The 25,389-nt window shown below is 40.2% G+C and overlaps 1 protein-coding gene across 6 annotated transcripts in view; it reads right to left on the bottom strand.

Annotated features, from left to right (window-relative positions):
• EDA (ectodysplasin A) overlaps positions 1-25,389 on the bottom strand; it is a 358,022-nt gene that overhangs the window by 71,454 nt on the left and 261,179 nt on the right. For all 6 annotated transcript variants that reach the window (XM_017349960.3, XM_002720063.5, XM_008272738.4 and 3 more), the window contains exon 2: positions 7,264-7,369. In XM_017349960.3, coding sequence (XP_017205449.1) covers positions 7,264-7,369 — 106 coding nt within the window. The remainder of the gene's footprint in view (positions 1-7,263; positions 7,370-25,389) is intronic.

Below are 25,389 nucleotides of genomic sequence, written 5' to 3'. Positions count from 1 at the left end.
GATGGGAGATGCTTTAGCGACCCTCAGGTCATTTGGGCCTGTCACCTCCTTTAGGCAAGTAAGATATTCCTTAAAGATGTCTTACTTTTATAGCACTTACAGGGTGGTGCTGGGAGGATTGTTTACATTTAATCTCACTTCATCCTCTACTGCTTATATTTGTTACAATGAGTAGGTATGATTTTTATCATTTAAAAAAATCCTATTAATATTTTCAAACAGTTTACATTTTAATTAACCTCTGTGCCAGTTCAATGTAGGCCTTAGGAACTAAGGACAGGAGTGTAGTAGCAATACAAACTGCAGAGCCTGATCTAATGTCTTCCCAGCATTCTAAAGTAGTTGGTATTCTAAAAACGCTTGTTAACCAACTGTCAGTGGTGATAGCCTGTTGAGATCATTTACTGCAGGGCTAGTTTTGTCAATGAAAGCACAGCTTTAAAGAGTATTGGGGTATGAGCAAGCTAAGATATTTTGGCTTACTTAATGTTTTATTTGATATAAAGCCACTCTTCAGAGTGTTCCATTGTGGGCACTTAAGCTGTTGGCATCCACAACCAGCAGGCAACCTTGGGGATTCTACATCTGAAATCAACAATCCTCTTCAAGTCCACACACATGATAAGCTTTCAAAAGCTTTAATTTTGTATTGTGATCAAGCCCCTGAAACTCTATCATCTCTCAAAATGACTTTAGTCTCCCTCATTTTATAACAGCACACTGGTGGCTTATTGAAAAGCAATAAATACAAAAGCAGTACCAGACTGAAGACAATTCTTAATTCTAGCCAACATTTGTGCAGATAGTCTGTTTTCTTTGATGCCATACCTTTCATGTTTATCTGTATCAATTTAATAGTAGTTGTGCTCTATTTCATGGTTCTTTTAGGAAATGGGGGACAAAATATATATTTTAATCTTACTTGTTTATTCCCGTTACTCTTTTATAGTAGAAGAAAAGAATATCCACTTTTTTGATGGGTAAAAAATTAATGAAAACTACACATAAAAATTTCCAAGAAATATTGACAGAATGGAACACATGTATACAGTGAGCCAAGCGGAGTGAAAGAGTGACACAGAGAAATGTGCAGACATGATCATTTGTTCTCATTGTTGAGGTGGGCCATAGTTTGAGAATTACGGTCTTCCTATGAGAATGAATAATATCAGTGAGAACAACAAAAAAAGGCATTTTAGCTTAAAGAGCACCATTGCAGAAATGATAATGGTTGTCCATAAATTAATGCATATTTGGGCGGTGCTGTGGCGTAGCAGGTAAAGCCGCCACCTGCAGTGCTGGCATCCCATATGGGCGCTGGTTTGACTCCTGGCTGCTCCACTTCCGATCCAGCTCTCTGCAATGGCCTGGGAAAGCAGTACAGGATGGCCCAAGTCCTTGGACTCCTGCACACCCGTGGGAGACCTGAAAGAAGCTCCTGGCTTCAGATCGGCACAGCTCTGGGCGATGCAGCCAACTGGAGAGTGAACCAGCAGATAGAACACCTCTCTCTCTCTCTCTCTCTCTCTCTCTCTCTCTCTGCATTCAAGTAAATAAATAAATCTCTTAAAAAATAAATTAATGCATATCAACGTCTCAAATGCCTGGGGGATCATACTAATATGTTCACTTTCCAGAAAGAATTGCACTTAATAATTTTTGAAGTACTTTTTATCAATATAATAACTACATGAGGCAAGCCAGGCTAATTATCCCCATTTTACAGACAAGAAACCTGAGGCTCAGAGGAATATAACTTCTCTAAGGCCATGTGGCAGGCAAAGTGGAAGTGACATCAGAATTAGATACAGAAATTACAACTCAGCCTAATACTTTTCCTATTACATCATGCTGCACTTTTGTTCTCTTGCTAGGAAATAAACAGGTGGATATGAAGAGATACTGAGATTTTGATTGACTCCTGAAAATGCCCCTACAGAAAGATGTTTTTATAATAATATTTGTAAAATATGGAAACTATCCCCTTGGGAATTTTAGATTCACATGATCTGATTCTAAGATCTCACGGCCCCTTAATATATTCTATAACTAAAAAAGAAAGTTCTGCAGATTTCCAGAGTATCCCACAAGAGATGACCAAGTGAGCCATCCAGGTTTATCACTACTTCAACAACACATCATGTGGGTGTACCTCAGCAGAAAATGCAGCCACAGATTTCTGGAATTGTCGAGACTCAACATCTACAATGAAGTGCTCATGCTTTCCTTGTAGAACAGCAAGAACCTAAGGTTCTTATATAATAATCACAAGACAGGAAGCATGAATTTGAGGTAGAGACACAGAAAAGAAAAATAAATTCACTTGTTTTGTAAGAACTGAAGTTATAAAGTGCTAAGATGTTGACTGGAGGGAAACTAACCTTGTTTTGGGGACTTCTACATAGCTAGTCAATGCTTTCATTTATAGACTAAATTTGAATGGAGATATTAAGATGAATGTGATAATCCTTGAATGGTGGGTCAGAAAGATTGGATATGCCCTAGATATAGCCACTGACTTTAAGTTAAGAAAGACTATGCCTAGGCTATGCTTCTAATCCTTAGTTTACTAAGTTTGATGAAAAAAAGGAAAATGGGCCTCTGTAAACTGATCCGTTCTTTTTAAAGATTTATTTGTTTATTTGAAAGGCAGAGTTATAGAGAGCAAGGGAGAGACAACAAGAGATTTTCTATTTGCTGTTTTATCCCCCAAATGCCTGCAACTGCCAGGGCTGGGCCAGGCCAAAGCCAGGAGCCTGGAACTCCATCCACCTCTCCCATGAGCCATCTCCCTCTACTTTTCCAGGCACATTAACAGGGAACTGGATAGGAAGCAGAGCAGCAGGAACCCCAACCGGTGCACATATGGGATACCGACAGCACAGGTGGTGGTTTAACCTGATGCACCACAATGCCGGCACCAGCCCAATTTATCTGCAGGCTCCTAAGGATCACCACATCCCTTTCCCTAAGTGGTTTCCCCCATTTTCATTTGAGAGAGAGAGAGAGAGAGAGAGGGAGAAAGAGAGATCCTCCATCTGCAGGTTCACTCCTCAAATATCTGCAATAGCAAGGGCTGGGCCAGGCCAAGGCCATGAGCCCAAGATTCAATCTGGGTCCCCTACGTCATAGCAGGGATCCAGATACTTGAGCTATTACCTGCTGTCTCCCAGGATGTACATTAACAGGAAGTTGGACTGGAAGCAGAGTAGCTGGAGCTCTAACCCAGGCACTTTGTTATGGGATGTGGGCATCCCAAGCAGTGACTAAACTGCTGCACAAAACTCCTGTCTCCCTTTTCCCTAAATGTTAATGAACCATTTGTTAAATTTTTTTCCTTCCACAAGGATTAGTGGAGATCACTAAGCTTAACATGTATAGTTCCTAGATAGAAAATCTGCACCCCAACCACATTTATTTCCTTGGCCATTCACTTAACAAATGTTTGAGCATCTTCATTGTTCTGGTGTTGTGCTAAGTAAAATTGCACGAGCCATCTCATCAACTCACCTTCGATTCAGTTTTAAAGGTTGCCTATAAATGTATCTGTTCCTTCAGTAAACTGTAAGCTTCTCTGAGGACCACATTTATCTTTGCATTATTTCTAGTAAGACTTAGAAGTTTTGTTAAACAACAATAAAATAAAACATGGGAAATGGCATGAAATTAAAGGATATTAAGAGACTAGAAAGATTTGTAAGGAAGTAGAAATGATTTTTCCTACTCTCTTTTAAACCTTTGAAAAAAATGTTTTCTTCCTGAAATCTCTGTCATGTTCTTAACTGTTCAGGGTAGATGGCTTTTTCTTTGACATTTGTGATGCACATCTGATCGGGATAGTTACATTTCTATTATATCAAGTAACTTATGGATTTAGAATCAGAATCTGATAGATTTTTTTCTTCTTCGTATAGCTTTTTTGGGGGGGCATTAACTCACCCCAATCTGATTTACCTATGCCATTCTACCTCTTACTCTGTTCTGAACAGTTTATAGAGTGACACTTCTTCAGTGAGAAGTCCTTTGTTGATACAGAACAGAGTCAGCTCACTGTCTTGAGACAGTGATGTTCAATGTAGTCATAAATTCACTAAATTCATTAAAATGGAGTCACCTTCATTTTAACAAACCTAACTGAATTCTGGATTCCTTCCCTATATTCCTCTACACTGCATCTCTTCATTTCTTTCCTTAAATCTAAAGCCTTTGGGCCATTCATGGCTCTTCTCTTTCTCTCATATTCTTTTTCTAATTAAACTGAGAGCTCTGTTAAGACTTTTGTTCAAAATATCTCCAGAACCTGACCATTTCCTACCACTCACACTACTACCTCCATCCTGGTCTATGCCACCATCATCTTTTTTTTTTTTAAGATTTATTTGTTTGTTTATTTGAAAAGCAGAGTTACAGAGAGGCAGAGAGAGAGTGAGAGAGAGAGAGAGAGAGAGAGAGGTCTTCCATCTGCTGGTTCACTCCCCAAATGGCCACAGTGGCTGGAGCTGTGCCAATCCAAAGCCAGGAGCCAGGAGCTTCTTCCGGGTCTCCCACATGGATGCAGGGGCCCAAGGACTTGGGCCATCTTCTACTGCTTTCCCAGGTCACAGCAGAGAGCTGGACAGGAAGTGGAGCAGCTGAGACTAGAACTGGTGCCTATATGGGATGGTGGCAATGAAGGTGGCAGTTTTACCCGCTATGCTACAGCGTTGGCCCCCACCATCATCTTTTAGTTGGATTGTCTCCCTAATGTGTCTCCCTGCTTCCATCCTTTTTTTTTTTAATGCATCTATTTCCAATACAGCAGCCAGGGGGGATTTTGTTAAAATACGAGTCAGATCATATCACTCTTCCTCTCAAAATGCTCCCATGGCTTCCTCTCTCATACAGAATAAAAGCCAGAGTCCTCACTTTGGCCCACAAAGTTCTAGATTGGATTTTTCTCTCTGAACTTACCTCTTTCCCTTTCTGTCTTGCTTTCTCTGTTCCCAACCATACTGGTCTTTCTGGGCATGCTAAACATTATTCTGCTTCAGAGTCTTTGCATTTTCTGTTTCTTATTTTCCCAAACATTTGCATGGCTCAGTTACAGGGCTCACACGTTCATTTTATTAAAGTCATTTCTCAAATATTCCCTTGGTCACCTTATAGCGTAGCTCATCACTCTCTCAACTTCTTGCTCTGTCATATTTTTCTTCAAAGCACTTAGCAACATTAGCATTACTGTCTGTCTCTCTACGCTGGAAGTAAAGCTCCTTGGCAGAAGAAGTAATATTTTATTTAAGGAATATCATGTGCTGGGTCCTTTTCTAGGCAATGAGGATATAAAAGAAAACAAAACAAACACAAATATTCTTATGGTATTTCTATTCTAGTATTATATAAATTTCTATGTTTACTCAGTAAATATTTGATGGGTCTTTTAATTTAATAATAAATATAGCATATATTCAAAAGCAGAATGGTTCAAAAGAAAAGAATATTTGGATTTTCTCATTGCCCTTTAACCCACTGGAGCACTCACTGCATCTAGAGAAACGGTTCAATAGCTTCCCAGGTGAAAGGCTCAAAATTCAATCAAATCCCAGGACTCCCCAGGCATTCTATACCCCTAACTCTTAGGGGCTCTTCAATTCCTCCAAGATTTATTGAGTAAATAAGAATATCTGGACTGTATGGGAAACTTGGCGTTGGCACAAAGTGTCTAGAGTCTAGTAACTGAATAGAGTATCTGATCAGGAGGAGAGTAGATAAGAAATGCTAAAAACTAATAAAAGAGGTTTTGCTCTTGACCAGACAGAAAAAGATTTTGTATCAAGACAGAATTGATACTCTAAGGAAGATCAATATCAGAGATGCTGGTAGCCAGATCCAGATAAAGTGGTTTAGGGAAGAGGAGGAAATTGTCTTCTTTAAGAGAAAACTTAGGAGGTTAGATGAAGTGGTAAACCATAGAAGCCATTATTATCCTTCCCACTTGGAGACGGAAGGAAGACCATGCCTATTACAGAAAGTGATATGGCTCTTATAACCTTCCCCCTTCCCTCCTTAGCAACCAGAGATTATGAAAGCTTCTGTGGTACTTGGAGTGATCTCAGGAGAAGAGCCAAAGATGGCGCCACTGGTCCAATTCTCCATTCAAAGTTTCAGGACTGAATCAGAAAACTCTGTGTAGCTTAGTTATTGCTCTGGCTCTCTTTTAACCCATTACACGGTCCTTTTTCTGAGCTCCTTTTCAGACTTTATCCAGTTCTGCTTCTTTTTGCCCCTACAGAAAAAGTCCTGGCCCCATCCCTTCAACAGCTTCCACCTTCTGGAACTGTTTCCATCACTGGCCTTTACTCACATTGACAAATGTCAGCTTAAAAAACCCTCATTTTCATCTTTTAAAAGTCATATTGCTTTGTAACCCTCCAGACACATATCACTGGCAGATGTAGCCAGACACATGCTGTATTTGAATCCAGATGGCTTTGCAGCAGCCCAGAGCTATGCATTCTACACACTCCTGTGCCAAAGGGGTAGCATTCTGTCAACTGACAGAGTGATGCTGAAATAGCAGAGTGGTTCAAAGACCCTGCCCAGAGCAAGCTCAACATTTTGTTATGCCCCCACAGAATGCCTACCTACTTAACTTAAAGCTATTACACCCACAATAGGAGTAGTTTCCATTGGCACATCACTGCCCAGCTGACAGGGCAGTCGTTGTTATGAGCTTACATGACAAACACCAATGATGTGCATGATACTGGCTAGATTGTGGTGTTATCAAAAGAAAAACAAATCGCTGTCCTCAAGAATTTACTGACTAGTTCTAGAAACCCTAGTTCAGATTTGGACATGGTAAGAGATAATCATTGATATGATTATCACGGGACTTAACACATCATCTAAGTGCCAGCGTGGTACAACACTCAGTCAAATGCAAAAATAGGACCAAATCCTCTTGGTGGCCTTAGTAAATGGGAGATGTGCCCAGGAAAGAGGAGGTCCTTACACAGGGTGATCCTGGGAGATACAAATGTTACCATGGCTCTCAGACATTGAGAGAGAACTGAATGTATCTAGAGTTGGAGGAGGGAGGATCTTTGTATAGTCAGTTCTATATTAAAGGACTGATTGGTTGCTTGGGCTGGAGAAATCTTCTGTGACTTTGAGTCTGTAGACAATATGTGAGATGATGAAGCACACTTGAGAAGGTGGTTCTTAGAAAGGGACTCTATTAACAGAAAACTCAGAAGTCATAAAGGATCATTTGAGTAGACTTACCATCTGCTCCTTCACTGCTTTTGCTTCTTTTATTGCGGCGAACACGCCTACTTTCCTCTCCAGAGTATGACTTTTCGTCAGGGAAGAAGAAATTGAATAGGGCCATCTGTAGAAACAAGACAAGTCAAAAGTTAACCCACGTCAGCCACTGCCAACATAAAAAATTAACTCTCTACAGCTAATCCACCTTTTTTTTTTTTTTTGACAGGCAGAGTGGACAGTGAGAGAGAGAGAGACAGAGAGAAAGGTCTTCCTTTGTCGTTGGTTCACCCTCCAATGGCCGCCGCGGCCAGCGCACCACGCTGATCCGATGGCAGGAGCCAGGTACTTCTCCTGGTCTCCCGTGGGGTGCAGGGCCCAAGCACTTGGGCCATCCTCCACTGCACTCCCGGGCCACAGCAGAGAGCTGGCCTGGAAGAGGGGCAACCGGGACAGAATCCGGCACCCCGACCGGGACTAGAACCCGGTGTGCCGGTGCCAAGATAATCCACCTTTACCTTAAATTTAATATCTCTAACTTCTGAGCCCATCTTCCCCTCCACTGTACAAAAACTTCTATTTTTTTTACTTTGTTATTTCATTCACGTAGGCATGAGATTTTGGTTAATCTCTGAATCTCCTCTCTTCTGCCCTGAATTTCTAATAAGTAATTCATCAGGTCACATTTCTCCATATATTTCTGGGATTCAGAGAGCCTAGGAATAAATTTCTAACTTTTCTCACATACTAATGATGCTTGTCCAGAATTAGCCTTAAATTTTCTACCCTGCCTTGGACTTCTCATTATATACCCATGATTTTTGCAGCATTCGTATTTATGCTGTACTTTTGGTTTGTTCCTGAAATTTTGCATCCAACTGAGGTACCACATGTGTCAGCGGTCCCCTGCAACCTAGGTGTAACAAAATACATGATTATTCCCTCCCTTTCCTTGAATCTTACAGTACTTATGGTTTACAATACTCATTTTGATTACTTGGTCCTCTACGATCTTTTAATGATCTTTTATAACAGTACAGCATGTTTCATATTTGAAAGAGTTTGGTTTCACTAATGATAATCATAGCTTAGAAATATATTTGTGGTCACTGTGAATGTATCATTGTGGTAAACCAATGTGCTTGAGGTAAAAGAGTGGACAGAGTAGTAGGATTAAGAGTGAATCTAATCCAGGCCGGCGCCGCGGCTCACTAGGCTAATCCTCCGCCTTGCGGCGCCGGCACACCGGGTTCTAGTCCCGGTCGGGGAGCCGGATTCTATCCCGGTTGCCCCTCTTCCAGGCCAGCTCTCTGCTGTGGCCAGGGAGTGCAGTGGAGGATGGCCCAAGTGCTTGGGCCCTGCACCCCATGGGAGACCAGGAGAAGCACCTGGCTCCTGGTTTCAGATCAGCGCGACCCTTTCTCTCTCTCTCTCTCACTGTTCACTCTACCTGTCAAAAAAAAAAAAAAAAAGAGTGAGTCTAATCCTGACTGTGCCACTTACTAGATGTGTAACCTTGGACAAGTCACTTGAGTTTTAATTTCCTCATCTGTAAATAGGGATAATAGTACTTTATTAATAAATCAGCTGTAGGGTTAGCTCAATACCAAGCATGTAATATGCACTCAATAAATCGTGGCTATTACTATCACTATTAAAATTAACCTTAAAAATGAACTGGTTAGAAAGTCTGGAGCTTTAAAAAAGCATAAATGCATCTGTATTTTCATTCTAGTGTTTGTTCAAACAATAATTCAAGTCTTCATGTCTGCTGCATATCTTATTAATAAGAAAAAAAATAGGTTGTACCTAAGAAAGTCCTAACCTTTTACACAAACTTTCTTCAAAGCCCTGTGATTTACTGTTTTTATGAAACAATTGTAGCCAATAGTTTCAGAATTAGTGTCTCCAGCTTGTCAGTAAGGTTGCATTTCAAAACTAACTAAGGTTTAATGATATGAAAATGCAATTTTTATATTTAAAATGATTGCCTACCAGGAATTTCACATTGTTCAACGAGCACAGTATATTTGAGCCACTTGATTAGAAAGTAAAATGCATTTTCCCACGGAAGCAATATAAGAAGTCTGGCAAGGTTTCCTTATAAGCACACAGAAAGTTACTTAACCCACAATATAAATAAGGTAAGTACTAGTAATAATATGAAACCAAACTACTATTTTTATAATAAAATCTCAGTCATTTGCAACTCTATAAGTCATTCTCGATAAAAGTTTTCGTGACAATTTTGAGTGCTGCAATTTATTTCAGCTATTTTGAATAGAAACATGCACAATTTAATTCAGGGCTTACTGAATGTGTAAGAAGACCATTGGCCCATATGTTAAATGACCTCTGTCTACTATGATTTTGAAGGGATTTTTGTATTATAACAATTATGGACTAATATATGCTTTGCTAGAGAGGAGCTTAAGGAAGCAAGAGGGGAAGAACCTAATCCACACTGGGAGTAGACAAAGCTTCTTAGAGGAAGTGAGTCCTGAAGGATGTTAGGGATTTAGTGATAAATGGGAAACGGAAAGGGAATTCAAGGGAAAGGGAACATTATGTTCAAAGGTTTAGAGGAAAGAGAGAGAACAGCAGTGTGGGAACTGTAAGTAGCTTAGAATAAGTTGTAGGAGGTGGGGAGGAATAGAGAGAAATGAGCCAAGGGATGTTATGGAATTTAGAATTGATCCTACAGTGGGGATCCGCCAAAGGATTCTTTCCCTTTCTAAAGTTTTGGACTTGATGAAATTTTGAGATAAAATTTACATACAAGAAAATACACCAATTTAAAGCATAGAGTTTGAATAGATTTAACAAATGTACACACTTTTGCAATCACTGCCCAATTCAGGACATTTCCATCACCCCAGAATTTTCCCACGTGCCAATTTCAGTCATTCTCCAGAGACTCCTCCTCCAAGGAAACTACAATTCTAATTTCTGTCACTAAAGCTTAGTTTTCCCATTCTAAACTAAAATCATATGATTTTTTGTTCAACATAATGTCTGTGAGATTCAACCATGTTGTTGCATGTATAAGTAGTTCACTATTTTTTAGTGCTGGGTAGATTTCCTTATATGGCTCTAACACATTTTTAAAATATACATTCACTTGTTGATGAACATTTGGGTTATTTTCCTTTTGAGGCTATTATGAATAAAGCTGATATGAAAATTCATGTACATATCTTTGTGTGGACATGCATTTTCATTTTTTCTTAGTTAAACAACTAGGAATGGAACCCCTGGGTTATATGGTATGCATTTGTTCTAAAAAAGTGCCAAACTGTTTTCCAGAGTGACTGTAGCATTTTATTTGCTCACCAGCAACATTTGAGAGTCCCAGTGCTCTGCGTCTTCATCAACACTTGGTACTGTATTTTTAATTTTAGCTATTCGGGTGGATGTGAATAAGTGCTTCATTGTGTGTGTTTTTTTTTAATTTATTTATTTATGTGAAGGGCAGAGTTAGAGAGAGAGAACTCTCCACCTGCTGGTTCACTCTCAAGTGGCCACAGTGGTCAGCTGAGCCAGGCCGAAGCTAAGAGCCTGGAGGCCATCCTCCACTGCCTTCCTAGGAAGGAGCTGGATTGGAAGGGGAGCAGTTAGGACTCAAATTGGTGCCCATATAGGATGCTGGCTTCACAGGTAGCGGTTAAACCTGCTAAACCACAATGCCAACCCCAGTGTTTTAGTCCTTAAAGTACTTTTCAATGTTAGTTTGCTTTCAAGTTAGTTTGCTTTCAAGTATAAGATTTCACATGATCTACTTTTAACACCTTTTCTTGTGCCTTCAAATTTGCTGCTTATAATCTGCTATATCTGCTTGATATCTAGTTAAACTAATTAGAGTCACACAAACTGGCAGGAGTGCTATTTTGAATGGTTTTTCTAATAAGTAAGATGCAGATTCGTTGGCAGTTTAGAGTCTTTTTTTTTTTTCTGCTTAATTCCTGTTGTGGTTTGGATAGGTGGATTTGTCACAGAACCATAGATAAGTTATGACAGTACAGGGCTAATTCTAGGGAAAAGTGATTTTTTTTTGGACAGGCAGAGTGGACAGTGAGAGAGAGAGAGACAGAGAGAAAGGTCTTCCTTTTTCCGTTGGTTCACCCCACAATGGCCGCTGCAGCCGGCACGCTGCGGCCAGCGCACGGCGCTAATCCGCTAATCCGAAGCCAGGAGCCAGGAGCCAGGTACTTCCCTGGTCTCCCATGTGGGTGCAGGGCCCAAGCACTTGGAACATCCTCCACTGCACTCCCGGGCCACAGCAGAGAGCTGGACTGGAAGAGGAACAACCGGGACAGAATCCGGCACCCTGACCGGGACTAGAACCCAGTGTCCCAGTGCCGCAGGCGGAGGATTACCCTATTGAGCCGCAGCACCAGCCAGGAAAAGTGATTTTAAAATGCCAAGGGGAAACCCTCCCACTATCACCAATTACTATTGCAGAGTTTTCTGCATTTTCTTTCTGCTCCTTAATGAGCTCAGTTCTGAGAGTTTTAGCAGGAACTCTAGTACTTCTTGTGACCTAGTGGTGGCAGTAGAGAAGGTACTCACATATTAATTATTCCAAAGGGTCTGGTGGGAGCTTGTGAGAACTCAAGCTGTTGAAAGCGCAAGGCTGATGGACAAACTTCTGCAGAAAGCAGAAACAACTCCAACTTCCATGGGTAGTAGGAGTAGCTCAAAGTCCCTCAAGAGAGAAGCTGCTGTTGTGTACGGGACATTTATTAGTTACATGTTCATTAGAAGGGGACTGCCTGTGTATGAAAATGCTTTAAACATAGTTTTATTTTCTCAATAAAACCACAGGAAAACGATACAAAATGCTGCTTAAGATGGAAGAGATTCCCTATTCACAGTGCCTATATTTGAGTCTCAATTAGAGTTAGCAGGGAAAACTATCCTCTACATAGTATAATGGTAAAGACAAAAATCAGTGGCTGCTCATACAAAAAGTCTAAAATTCTAGCTTGAGTTTTGCATTCATTAACATGGCCTCCAGAGGCACATTGTGGAATATGAACAAAACAGCCTTTTCTTTTAGAATATTGCACAAGGGAGGAGGCATCAGGAATGTTGGCCACAACCAGGCATTTTGCTCAAGGGGAAAAAAATCTAATTCTTTACACTTTATTAAGTGATTACACCCTTGTTTCCTATGGTAAAATTACATGGTAAACAGCACCTGCAGATTACAGGGATCTCAGCTGGAAACAATTTGTTAACAGTGAGACATGAGGGATACATCCATTATTGCTAGTGGCTCTCCAGATACTGCTACAAACATATTTTTTCTAATATTTAAACCCACAAAATTATTGGGTACTGTTTTTCACCATGACATAGAATAAATTTAATTCATTTTCTTTTTCATGGCTAATGTACTTGATTGTACTAAGTAATTCATAGGAAATGACTCATAAGCCTGTTAAGGGAAGGGGCCACACCTTATCCATTTTTCTATACCTTGTGCCTAGCCCTGGGTCTGACACACAGTAGGCCAAAATAAATGGCTTTCTGTTGGAAAAATAATTGGATTATCTTAGTCCGTGTGTGCTACTATAACAAAATATCTAAGACTGGGTAATCCAGAAAGAACAGATACTCATTTTCTCACAGTTCTGGAGTCTGGAAAGTCCAAGATCAAGGTGCTAACAGTTTTGGTTTTCTAGTGAGGGTGCTCACTGCTTCCAAGATAGTGCCTTGTTGCTGCATCCTCCAGAGAGAAGGGATGTTGTGTCTTTACACGGTGGAAGGCAAAATAGCAAGGGAGCCGAATGCTGATCCCATCTCTGAAGGAGGAGCCCTCATGGCCTCATCACCTCTGACAGGCCTTGTCTTTTAGTATCATAACACTGGCAAAAACTGAAGGGGGGGCAGTGCTGTGGAGTAGTGGGTAAAGTTGCCGCCTGTAGTGCCAACATCCCATATGGAATCTGGTTTAAGTCCAGGCGGCCCCACTTCCAATCCAGCTCTCTGCTATGGCCTGGGAGAGCAGCAGAAGATGGCCCAAGTCCTTGGGCCCCTGCACCCACGTGGGAGACCTGGAAGAAGCTCCTGACTCCTGACTCCTGGCTTCGGATTGGCGCAGCTCCGGCCGTTGTGGCCAATTGGGGAGTGAATCAGTGGATGGAAGACCTCTCTCCCTCTCTCTCTCTCTCCCTCTCTCCCTCTCTCCCTCTCTCTGTAACTCTGACTTTCAAATAAATAAATAAATATTAAAAAAAAAAACCAAGGGGGGCGTAGTTTGGTGATCCAAACTGTAGCATTGGTTATCACCAACCCATTCCTCAAAGCTAGGACTTAATGGTACCTTAACTGGACCAGTTTTTTGAGATCAACTATGAAGAGGTAGATTAAGGACTCAATCTACTATTGGCAAGAATTAAATCAAAAGCATCCCAAGAGTGAGAAGACCTACAGTAGGTGGTTCTGAAACTTTGATATGCATCAGAATCACTAGAGATGAATATTAAAATGCAGAAACATAGGCCTTCCACCTGGACCCTAGAATCTGACTTTTCAACTAAGGAATTCTGATGCTGGTAGTCCTTGAACCATACTTTGAGAAAGTGCTGTATTGTTCATATTTTAACCAGTTAATTGTCTGTAGACTTAAGTAGTTAAGTTCTCTTTTGCCTGGTAAGACAGGGCTCTTGCTAGTTAGTGTTTTTCACCTTTTCCTCTGTCTTTTCTAGAGTTCATCTGCTTAGAGAAATTGGTACTTCATCTCTCTCAACAGGAGGCAGGTACATATCAGGTTTTCTAAAATCAGAAAAATCATCTATTTTTCAAAAATTTTTTCTCTTTCAAATAATAATCTTTTTTATTCCAACTACTACCATCACCACTGCCATCACTACCACTGTTCATCAGTAATCAGCTGGGACCAGCTCTTAAATAAATTAAAACACAATTATGCTCTGAAACATTCAACAAATCCCTGATTCCACCATATAAAGATATGAACATCCCCATACCAATGAGTGAAGTATGGCTGCTCAAACTAGCTTAATGGATATGTCACAGAAATAAAATGAATATAAAAGGTGGCACTGAACACTCTCCTAATCTTAAACCTTAATTTAAGAACCCTTAACTCAACTTGTTCTGATTATCAATGAGAGGTCTAGAGAGAGTCATTCAGGGTATTGTGTTGTCTGCTGAACAAATACTGCATATATACCACATGGAGGACACAGAGCTAGACATTATATTTAACATATGCAGACAAACAAAATGCAAATCGTACAGTTTTTTTGTAGTGCAATGATAACACTACATAACAGGAGGTAGAAAGGTTTCAAAAGCAGTGTGATGAGAAGGGAAGCACAGTATGTACTGGTTGCTGAACAGTGTGTGCCAGCTCCTGGGAGTGAGCAAACAAGAACATTCAACATTGATCATAGCATCCCATGGGAGCTGCCAGCAGCGGGCTGGGGGTGGAGATGGCAGCAATCAGCCCAAATGCCAAATGAAATTGGCACCTTGGACATCTCCAATGTGAGTGCCAGGGATTGCTTATCCCCTGTTGTAGATATGCTGGAAGACGACTGAAATTACTGCAATAAGGTTAAACATGGAAGTTAAACACAACCAAGATTTTTCATCACATATAAAGCTAAAAGCAGGCACTGAGTTCTGTTTCTTAGGCAGATTGACTTAAAAGTCACTGCCCAACAATGCAAGTTACTGCAAAACAGAAAGCAAAATAAAAAAGAACAGTATCTTTGGAAAGATTACCACAGTGTGGCATCAGTGTGAGGTTGTACTACAGACCAGTTCAATCTCTGGATTTTCTTACCTTCATTTTTGGATGTACAGAAGAGACCACCTAACATTTATCAAATAATGTCACATACATCTTGGCATTATTTTTTCTTGCCCATCTAGATCCTCAAAGGTAGGTATATTTGTAGGTTCACAACCGGTATAAACTTGTCCTCTGGAAGGGTGAAATCTACTTAAGATGCACATCAAGGGGAAAGATGAGTTGTTATAAATGCACAATTACTAATGCAAAGGCAGGGGTGGGGTGGGGAATGGACCCTTTTGCAAACTTTCTGTTTCCTAGGCTAAGCTCTATTTATAACATTCAGGACAGAGATTGAAAAATAAAAGCTTACTGAGTTGCTTTTCATCAATGGACATACAAGTTGTGTCCAGCTTTTGTATGACTTTGAAATTCGCACCCGCCACAGATGTCACAACCACCTTACTGAACTGTTTTATCATTAGAGTCAGAGTCATGCTTAATGTGAAATGGCAAGAGAGGACCACCATGACTGAGATTCTGGAAGTCAGCTGGTATATCAGCATTAAAGCAATGCTCATTGCTGACATCTGCAGAGATGCAATGACATAAAGATACTGAAGCATCTTTGGTATGGTGATCTTTATGGCATAAACCACAAGCAGGGGTGGCACAAGAAATACTCTAAAGGACGCACTAAAGCATAGCTTCAAATAACGTGACATAGCTGTGGGCTGCTGTGAAAAAAAAAAAAAAAACCAGCAGCAAAGACCGGCTTGGAATGCAACGATATGGAATTTAGAAACTCTTTTTGAGCAAAGGCTTCAACTGACCACAAGTTGAACACAGAAATACAAAACAGTGACAGGCTCTACAAATAGCAGCTGTGGCCACAAATACCAATGCAGTTTCTATGTATGTCATACAGAAAGGACTTTTGGTTCAAGATTTAGTCTTTGCTCCCCTTGGGTGTGGATGAAACCAGTAACAGCATCTTTGAATAAGAAGAAGGGTAACAATATATACTGGATGTCAATGCCTTCCCCTGGGAATATCTGTTTATCCAATTTGTAAATGATCATACTCTTTAAAAAAAAAAAGGCACTTTGGCATATAAGGAAAAACACATACACTTCCACTTCCACTTGCAGTACCTGGAAATCATTAAAGACTGTCATTTGTGAATAGATACTGCTTATAAATTAGATGAGATCTGGATTCAGAAAACTACTAGCTCAAATAGATCCTTTTAATTATGAAATCGTAAATGGCTCTTCATTTTATAACAATGCTGCAGTTTATTTTTACAAAGCTAGACTAAGGCAAGTTAAAGTAGCATTATGACTAAAATGAGATTGCCTCTGCAATTCACTTAATTTAAACCAGAATTTTTCCCTTGTTTAAAATTTCACTATCAATAGCATGCTATGAAGTCCATTCTGTTCCAAATGGAGACCTAAACCACATAAAGTACTTTTAAGCCCTACTTGAGCAGAACATTCAAGATCAAGTATGGAGGCAGTCAGAATCAGCCCTAAAGGCACTCGGATCTGGCTGAAAAGCCCATGAGAGTATTTCAGGCATGGAAAGCCAAGACACTCTGGCAAAAAGATCTCTGTGAGTGAGATCCCAGTGGAAAGAACAGGTCTTCAAAGAGGGAGGTGCCTTTCTCTGAAGGGAGGAGAGAACCTCCACTTTGACTATGACCGTGTCTAAACAAGATAAGAGTTGGAGAACTCAAGGGGCTTCCATAGCCTTGGAAACTCATAACTGGTGCATAGGGAGATTACTGATGCCATAAACAGGAGTGTCAATTGGTAAAGTCAACAACAGGAGTCACTGTGCACTTACTCCTCATGTAGGATCTCTGTCCTTAACGTGCTGTACACTGAGGCTTAATGCTATAACGAGTACTCAAACAGTATATTTCACTTTGTGTTTCTATGGGGGTGCAAACGACTGAAATCTTTGCTTAATGTACACTAAACTGATCTTCTGTAAAAAAAAAAAAAAAGAAAGAAATTATCAATTCCCAACTTGACTCTCACTGGGATTAAACATGACAATAGGTCTGATCTGATTTCATCATCATTTAAAAAAAATCATCTATTATTTTTCACTTTATGTTTCTGTGTGGGAGCAAACTGTTGAAATACTTACTTAAGGTATACTAAGCTGATCTTCTGTATATTAAGATAATCGAAAATGAATCTTGATGTGAATGGAAGGGGAGAGGGAGTGGGAAAGGGGAGGGTTGTGGGTGGGTGGGAGGGACGGTATGGGGGGGGAAGCCATTGTAACACAAGAGTCGTACTTTGGAAATTTATATTCATTAAATAAAAGATTAAAAAAAAGAAAATTAATGGCTGGATTTTTTTTTGACAAAGGCATGAAAAATAAAAGATTTTGAATTTTTTTTTTAAAAAAAAGTATGGAGGCAGGATAAAAGTAAGGTGGCTAGTGAAAAGAGAGTTGCAATAGTCAGAACATAGGGGAGGAGACTAGGATACAGGTAAGAAACAAATTAAGAAACAGATGACTATCAATTCTTAGCAGGCAAAATGTTCCAAGCACTGTAGAGAAATTAAGCAGTGGGAAGAATTTTAGAGAAAGATGAGTCGTATTCATTTAAGTTGATTTTGAAATAAGTTGTAGACTAGAGTCCAGCTTTTATCACTAGGGTTCAAAGGATGAAAGAAAGGCTAGAAACAATGGTCCAAACCAATCCACAGGATTGGGTAGATAAACAAGGATATGAATCTAGATGTCAGGCCAGTGGATCGTTAATCCAAGATTGATCCATAGGAATGTGAGTATAGAAAGTGAATCTCAGGAATGGGTATTACGATGAAGTGGGTTAAGATGCTACTTGGGATGCAGCCAATGTCAGAGTGCCTGATTTGAGTCCTGGCTACTTCACACTTCCCATTCAGCATTTTGGGAGGCAGCAAATGAGGGCTCAAGTACTTGGGTTTCTGCCATCCACATGGGAGACCTGGATGGAGTTTCTGGCTCCTGGCTTCAGTCTGGTTCAGCGTTGGCTGTTGTGTCCATTTAGGGAGTGAACCAATGAGTGGAATATCTCTCTCTGCCTTATAAATAAATAAGTAAATAAATATTTTTAAAAAGAAAATAAACCTCAGAAAACAATCTGTAAGTTGGAAGGGAAAGATCAGGCAGCAAAGCATGTAAGTATATTACACTGGATTCAAAGAAGAGTCTAAGATATTAGTAATATTAGGGGCAGGCAGGTTAATCAGTGGTGATATAATCATCAGAGATTCACTCCACAATAAATGAACAAATGTGAGAATTGGGAAAAACTGTAAAGGGTCTTGGGACAGAAGCACAGAATTTTAAGCACTGTAAAACTAGAATCACCAGAGGGCATAAAAGGACTGGCAAGAAAATTTCAAGCCCAGGAAGAGCATTTCACTATGAGATTACACAAATCTACAGTTGAGATGCTGTCTTCATTTAATTTGGCTTTTAGTATCTCTCATGACCAACTGTGTCCAGGGCCTCCCTTGTGGTAAACACAAAATCATGGCTATTTAACATAATGGCAGACCAATATTGGTTCAGGAGCTGCATAACTGAGAGAAAATGTTTTTCAATACAGCTATTGATTAGGATCAGCATTAGAGTGTTTCTATGGAAATGTTATTTTCTCAGAGGAAAATTCCTTATTTTTGCTTATGACTATGACAGTGCGTAAAGAAAGCCTGTGCTGGGTATTGTCTCATGAATCTTTATCTCAACAGAGCTTCCCACTCAAAAAAAATTAGGGTAAAATATAAACCAGTGAAATGAAGTATAGGAAAATAATATTCACTAGTCAATTGTAATGCATACCCATTGTTCGATTGCTGGTTTTAGGGGCTAAGGCCACCTTTTCATGTGACAATAGAGAATTAGACTTCATGGCTGTCTACTAATCTCTTTCACAGAACTTTAACCCCAGAGAATCCTCTAATTTCTGTTAATGGGTAAACAATGTAGTCTCCAGTGCATAGTTAACTGCAACTAGATGCAAATATTTTCCAGAAAGCTGATAAACTTCAAAACTTAACAAGTATATAGACATCTGGATTAAGGTAGCTGACTAATCAAACAATTTTAGCTCCTCTCTCAAGATTCCATTAAAATAACATTAAAGAAAAATACAAATAGTAAAAAGAATCAGCAGAAAAGAGGTTTCAATATATTTCTGAAAGACAGAAAGTAGATTGGATGCTGACTGATAGAGATGGGCAGAGAAAGTGACAGAAGGGCTTGTAGCCTTGGGAGGATGCTGGTCTGCTCTACACGGTCATAGAGAAGTTTGAAAATTGAAAATGCCAAGTTAGGGAGTCTGTGAGAATGAAATGTGAAGAAGCCACTGAAAATCTGCATACTGAATAATAATCTCATTCCTCTGTAGATAGATTCCCTAGTATTTAGGCTATTATTCCCAAGGTAAAATAAAAACCAGATAAAAGAAAACAGAAGGTAATTCTCTTACTAAAGGATTTAAAGGGAGATATAGATTCAAATACAATAGTAACAGGGGACTTCAACACCCCACTCTCACCAATGGACAGATCAACCAGTCAGAAATTCAACAAGGAAACAACAGAGTTAATTGACACTATAGACCAAATAGACCTAATAGATATCTTCAGAACCTTCCACCCCACAGCCAAGAGTTCACGTATTTCTCCCCAGTACATGGAACGTTCTCTAGGATTGACCATATGCTAGGCCATAAAGGGAGTCTCAACAAATTCAAAAAAATTGAAACTATATCATGCAGCTTCTCAGACCATAGCCAGTGAAACTCGAAATCAACAACCCAAGAATCTCTACACCATATGCAAATATATGGAGAATGGACAACATGATCCTAAATGAACAGTGGGTCATCGAAGAAATTAAAAGAGAAATCAAAAGATTTCTAGAAACAAATGAAAATGATAACACAACCTATCAAAACCTGTGGGACATAGCAAAAGCAGTGCTAAGAGGAAAGTTTATAGCAATTGGTGCCTACAGCAAGAAGCTGGAAAGGAACCAAACAAATGAACTCTCCATGCACCTCAAGGATTTAGAAAAACAGCAGCAAATCAAGCCCAAATCCAGAAGGAGGAAAGAAATACTAAAGATCAGAGAAGAAATAAACAGAATTGAAACCAAAAAAACAATACAAAAGATCAACAAAACCAGGAGCTGGTTCTTTGAAAAAATAAACAAAATTCACACACCATTGGCCCAACTAACCAAAAAAAGGAGAGAGAAGACCCAAATCTGTAAAATCAAAGGTAGTAATGGAAATGTAACAACAGACAAAACAGAAATAAAAAGAATCATCAGACACCACTACAAAGAGATGTATGCTAATAAATTGGGGAACCTGGAAGAAATGGATAGATTCCTGGACACATACAACCTTCCTAAACTGAGCTGTGAAGATATAGAAAATCTAAACAGACCCATAACCATGGAAGAAATTGAATCAGTAATAAACACACTACTGAAAAAGAAGAGCCCAGGACCAGACGGCTTCACTGCCGAATTTTACCAGACATTTAGAGAACAACTAATCCCCGTTCTTCTCAAGTTATTCAAAACAATTGGAAGAGAGGGAATCCTCCCAAATTCTTTCTACGAAGCCAATATCACCTTAATTCCTAAGCCCGGAAAAGACACAACAGAGAAAGAAAACTACAGACCTACCTCACTGATGAACATAGATGCAAAAATACTCAACAAAATTCTGGCAAACCGAATCCAACTGCACATCAGAAAGATCATTCACCCAGACCAAGTGGGATTTATCCCTGGTATGCAGGGATGGTTCAATATTCGAAAGTCAATCAATGTAATACGTCACATTAATAAACTAAGAAACAAAAATCATATGATTATCTCAATAGATGCAGAGAAAGCATTTGACAAAATACAACACCCTTTCATGATGAAAACCCTAAGCAAATTGGGGTTAGAAGGAACATTCCTGAACACAATTAAGGCAGTCTATGATAAACCAATGGCCAGCATCATATTGAATTGGGAAAAGTTGGAGGCATTTCCATTGAAAACTGGCACCAGACAGGGATGCCCACTCTCACCATTGCTATTCAATATAGTCCTAGAAATGTTAGCCAGCTGGGCCATCAGGCAAGAAAAAGAAATTAAAGGGATACAAATGGGAAAGGAGGAAGTTAAACTATCCCTATTTGCAGATGACATGATACTATATATAGGGGACCCGATAAACTCCTATAAGAGACTATTGGAACTCATAGAAGAGTTTGGTAAAGTAGCAGGACACAAAGTCAACACTCAGAAATCAACAGCCTTTGTATACACAGATAATGCCAGGGCCAAGGAAGAACTTCTAAGATCAATTCCATTCACGATAGCCACAAAAACAATAAAGTACTTTGGAATAAATTAAACCAAGGATGTAAAAGACCTCTATGATGAAAATTACAAAACACTAAAGAAAGAAATAGAAGACGACACAAAAAAAATGGAAAAACCTGCCATGCTCATGGATTGGAAGAATCAATATTATTAAAATGTCTATTCTCCCAAAAGCAATTTACAAGTTCAATGCAATACCAATCAAAATACCAAAGTCATTCTTCAAAGACCTAGAAAAAACGATGCTGAAATTCATATGGAGAAACAGGAGACCGAAAATAGCTAAAGCAATCCTTTACAATAAAATCAAGGCCGGAGGCATCACAATTCCAGACTTCAAGACATACTACAGGGCAGTTATAATCAATACAGCCTGGTACTGGTACAAAAACAGATGGATAGACCAATGGAACAGAATAGAAACACCGGAGATCAATCCAAACATCTATAACCAACTCATATTTGACAAAGGACCTAAAACCAACCCCTGTAACAAGGACAGCCTCTTCAACAAATGGTGCTGGGAAAACTGGATGTCCACATGTTGAAGTATGAAGCAAGACCCCTACCTTACACCTTATACAAAAATCCACTCAACATGGATCAAAGAACTAGAGATGTGCCACAACACCATGAAACTAATTGAGAGCATAGGGGAAACCCTTCAAGATATTGGAACAGGCGAAGAATTCCTGGAGAAGACCCCAGAGGCACGAGTGATCAAAGATAAAATAAACAAATGGGATTACCTCAAATTGAAGAGTTTTTTTTTTTTTTTTGACAGGCAGAGTGGACAGTGAGACAGAGAGACAGAGAGAAAGGTCTTCCTTTGCCGTTGGTTCACCCTCCAATGGCCGCCGCGGCCGGCGCGCTGTGGCCAGCGCACCGCGCTGATCCGATGCCAGGAGCCAGGAGCCAGGTGCTTTTCCTGGTCTCCCATGGGGTGCAGGGCCCAAGCACCTGGGCCATCCTCCACTGCACTCCCTGGCCACAGCAGAGAGCTGGCCTGGAAGAGGGGCAACCGGGACAGAATCCGGCGCCCCAACCGGGACTAAAACCCAGTGTGCCGGCGCCGCTAGGCGGAGGATTAGCCTAGTGAGCCGCGGCGCCGGCCGTGAAGAGTTTCTTTGTTTTTTTTTTTTTTGTTTTTTTTTGTTTTTGTTTTTGGTTTTGGTTTTTGACAGGCAGAGTGGACAGTGAGACAGAGAGACAGAGAGAAAGGTCTTCCTTTGCTGTTGGTTCACCCTCCAATGGCCGCCGCGGCCGGTGCGCTGTGGCCAGCGCACCGCGCTGATCCGATGGCAGGAGCCAGGAGCCAGGTGCTTTTCCTGGTCTCCCATGGGGTGCAGGGCCCAAGCACCTGGGCCATCCTCCACTGCACTCCCTGGCCACAGCAGAGGGCTGGCCTGGAAGAGGGGCAACCGGGACAGAATCCGGCGCCCCGACCGGGACTAGAACCCGGTGTGCCGGCGCCGCTAGGCGGAGGATTAGCCTAGTGAGCCGCGGCGCCGGCAAGAGTTTCTTTACAGCAAAGGAAACAGTCAGGAAAGTGAAGAGGCAACTAACAGAATGGGAGACGTTATTCACAAACTACACAACAGATAAAGGATTAACAACTAGAATCTATAAAATGATCAAAAAACACCACAAAATCAAAACAAACAACCCAATAAAAAATGGGCCAAGGACCTTAACAGACATTTTTCAAAAGAGGAAATCCAAAGGGCCAACAGACACATGAAAAAATGCTCAGGATCCCTAGCCATCAGGGAAATGCAGATCAAAACCACAATGAGGTTTCACCTCACTCCGGTTAGATTGGCTTACATACAGAAATCAACCAACAACAGATGCTGGTGAGGATGTGGGGAAAAAGGGACACTAATCCACTGTTGGTAGGAATGCAAACTGGTAAAGCCACTATGGAAGACAGTTTGGAGAGTCCTCAGAAACCTGAATATACCACTACCACAGGACCCAGCCATCCCACTCCTTGGAATTTACCCAAATGGAATTAAAGGGGAGAAAAAAAGAGCCATTTGCACCTCAATATTTGTTGCAGCTCAATTCACAATAGCTAAGACATGGAATCAAGCTAAAGGTCCATCAACGGATGACTGGATAAAGAAACTATGGGATATGTACTCTATGAAACACTACACAGCAGTAAAAAACAATGAAATCCGGGCATTTACAACAAAATGGAGGAAGCTGGAAAACATCATGCTGAGTGAAACAAGCCAGTCCAAAAGGGACAAATATCATATGTTCTCCCTGATCGATGGCAACTAAACGAGCATCTAAAATGATACCCATTGAAGTGAAATGGACACTATGAGAGACAATGACATGATCAGCCCTTGTCTAGACTGTTGAGGAACAACTTACTATTTTATTCCTTTTAGTATTTTTGTTGTTGTTGTTGTTGCTCTGTTTGTTCTACATAAGACCACTGGTTGAACTATGTAATCAATGCACAATCATTCTTAGGCATTTAAAATTAACAGAAAAATGATCTCTGTTAAACATAGGAGTGGGAATAAGAGAAGGAGGAGATAGATAGGTTGGCACATGCTCACTCGGACTTACCTCCAATGGTGGAACTAGAAATGTGTCAGGGGATTTTAACTCAATCTTACCAAGGAGGCAGGTACCAATGCCAGCGCACTTGGTAAAGTGATAAGTATAAATACACAACCGATCAAAAAGATAGGGTATGTGTCGATGAGATTTCACAAATAAGACCAGTGTAAGCAAATAATGAAGGACAGAATTAAAAGGGAGAGAATGATCCTGCGGGGGAAACAGGACACACAGCAAACTCATAGAATGGCAGCACTCCTGCCTCAGAATCAACCCTTGGGACGTTTGGATCTGGCTAAAAGGTCCATGAGAGTCTCACAGGCATGGAAAGCCATGACACGTGGCAAAAAAACAATCTAAATGAAAGATCCTGGTGAACAAGACCCCAGCAGAAGGAACAGGCCATCAAGGAGAGAGGCGCCTTTCTCTGAAGGGAGGAAGGAACCTCCACTGTGATACGGCCTTGACTAAACAAGTTCAGAGTCGGTGAACTCAAGGGGCTTCCATAGCCTAGACAGCTCATAGCAAGAGTCTCGGGTGATTACTGACGTCATAAATAAGAGTGCCAATTGTTAAATCAACAACGGGAGTCACCGGGTACATGCTCCCCACATAGGATCTCTGTCCTTAATGTGTTCTACTATGAAACTTAAAAACAACACTACTAGTCGAACAATACCCTATACCTTGTGCGGTTGTGTGAGTGCAGCCTGTTGAAATCCTTGCTTAGTATATACTAAGTTGATCTTCAGTATATGAAGGTAATTGAAAATGAAACCCGATGAAGGGCGGGATGGGAGAGGGAGTCGGAGAGGGGAGGGCCACGGGAGGGAGGGAGGGAGGTTGGGGGGGGGAAGCCATAACAATGCAAAAGTTGCACTTTGTTAAATTCACATTTATTAAATAAAAAAACTATATAACAAACAAAAAAAAGAAAAAGAAAAAAAGAACTTAATACTTTACGCTTTTAGTATTTTTTATGTTCTACTTAAAACTATTGGTTGAACTCTGTAATTAATACACAATTACTCTTAGGTGTTTAATTAATGCTATAACTAGTACTCAAATAGTATTTTATACTTTGTGTTTCTGTGTGGGTGCAAACTGTTGAAATCTTTACTTAATATATGCTAAATTGATCTTCTATATTTAAAGATAATTGAAAATTAATCTTGATGTGAATGGAAGGGGAGAGGGAGTGGGAGAGGGGAGTGTTGTGGGTGGGAGGGAAGTTATGGGGGGGAAGCTATTGTAATCCATAAGCTGTACTTTGGAAATTTATGTTCATTAAATAAAATAAAATATAAATTAAAAAAGAAGGTAATTCTCTAAAAAGATTGAATAAATTATCTAAGAGGATTTCAAATAACTATTATGGGAATTAATGC

The sequence above is a fragment of the Oryctolagus cuniculus genome, chromosome X (genome assembly GCF_964237555.1).
Source record: "Oryctolagus cuniculus chromosome X, mOryCun1.1, whole genome shotgun sequence".
NCBI lineage: Eukaryota > Metazoa > Chordata > Mammalia > Lagomorpha > Leporidae > Oryctolagus > Oryctolagus cuniculus.
The sequence above is the reverse complement of the archived record's forward strand: the minus strand, read 5'-3'. Positions and strand labels throughout refer to the sequence as shown.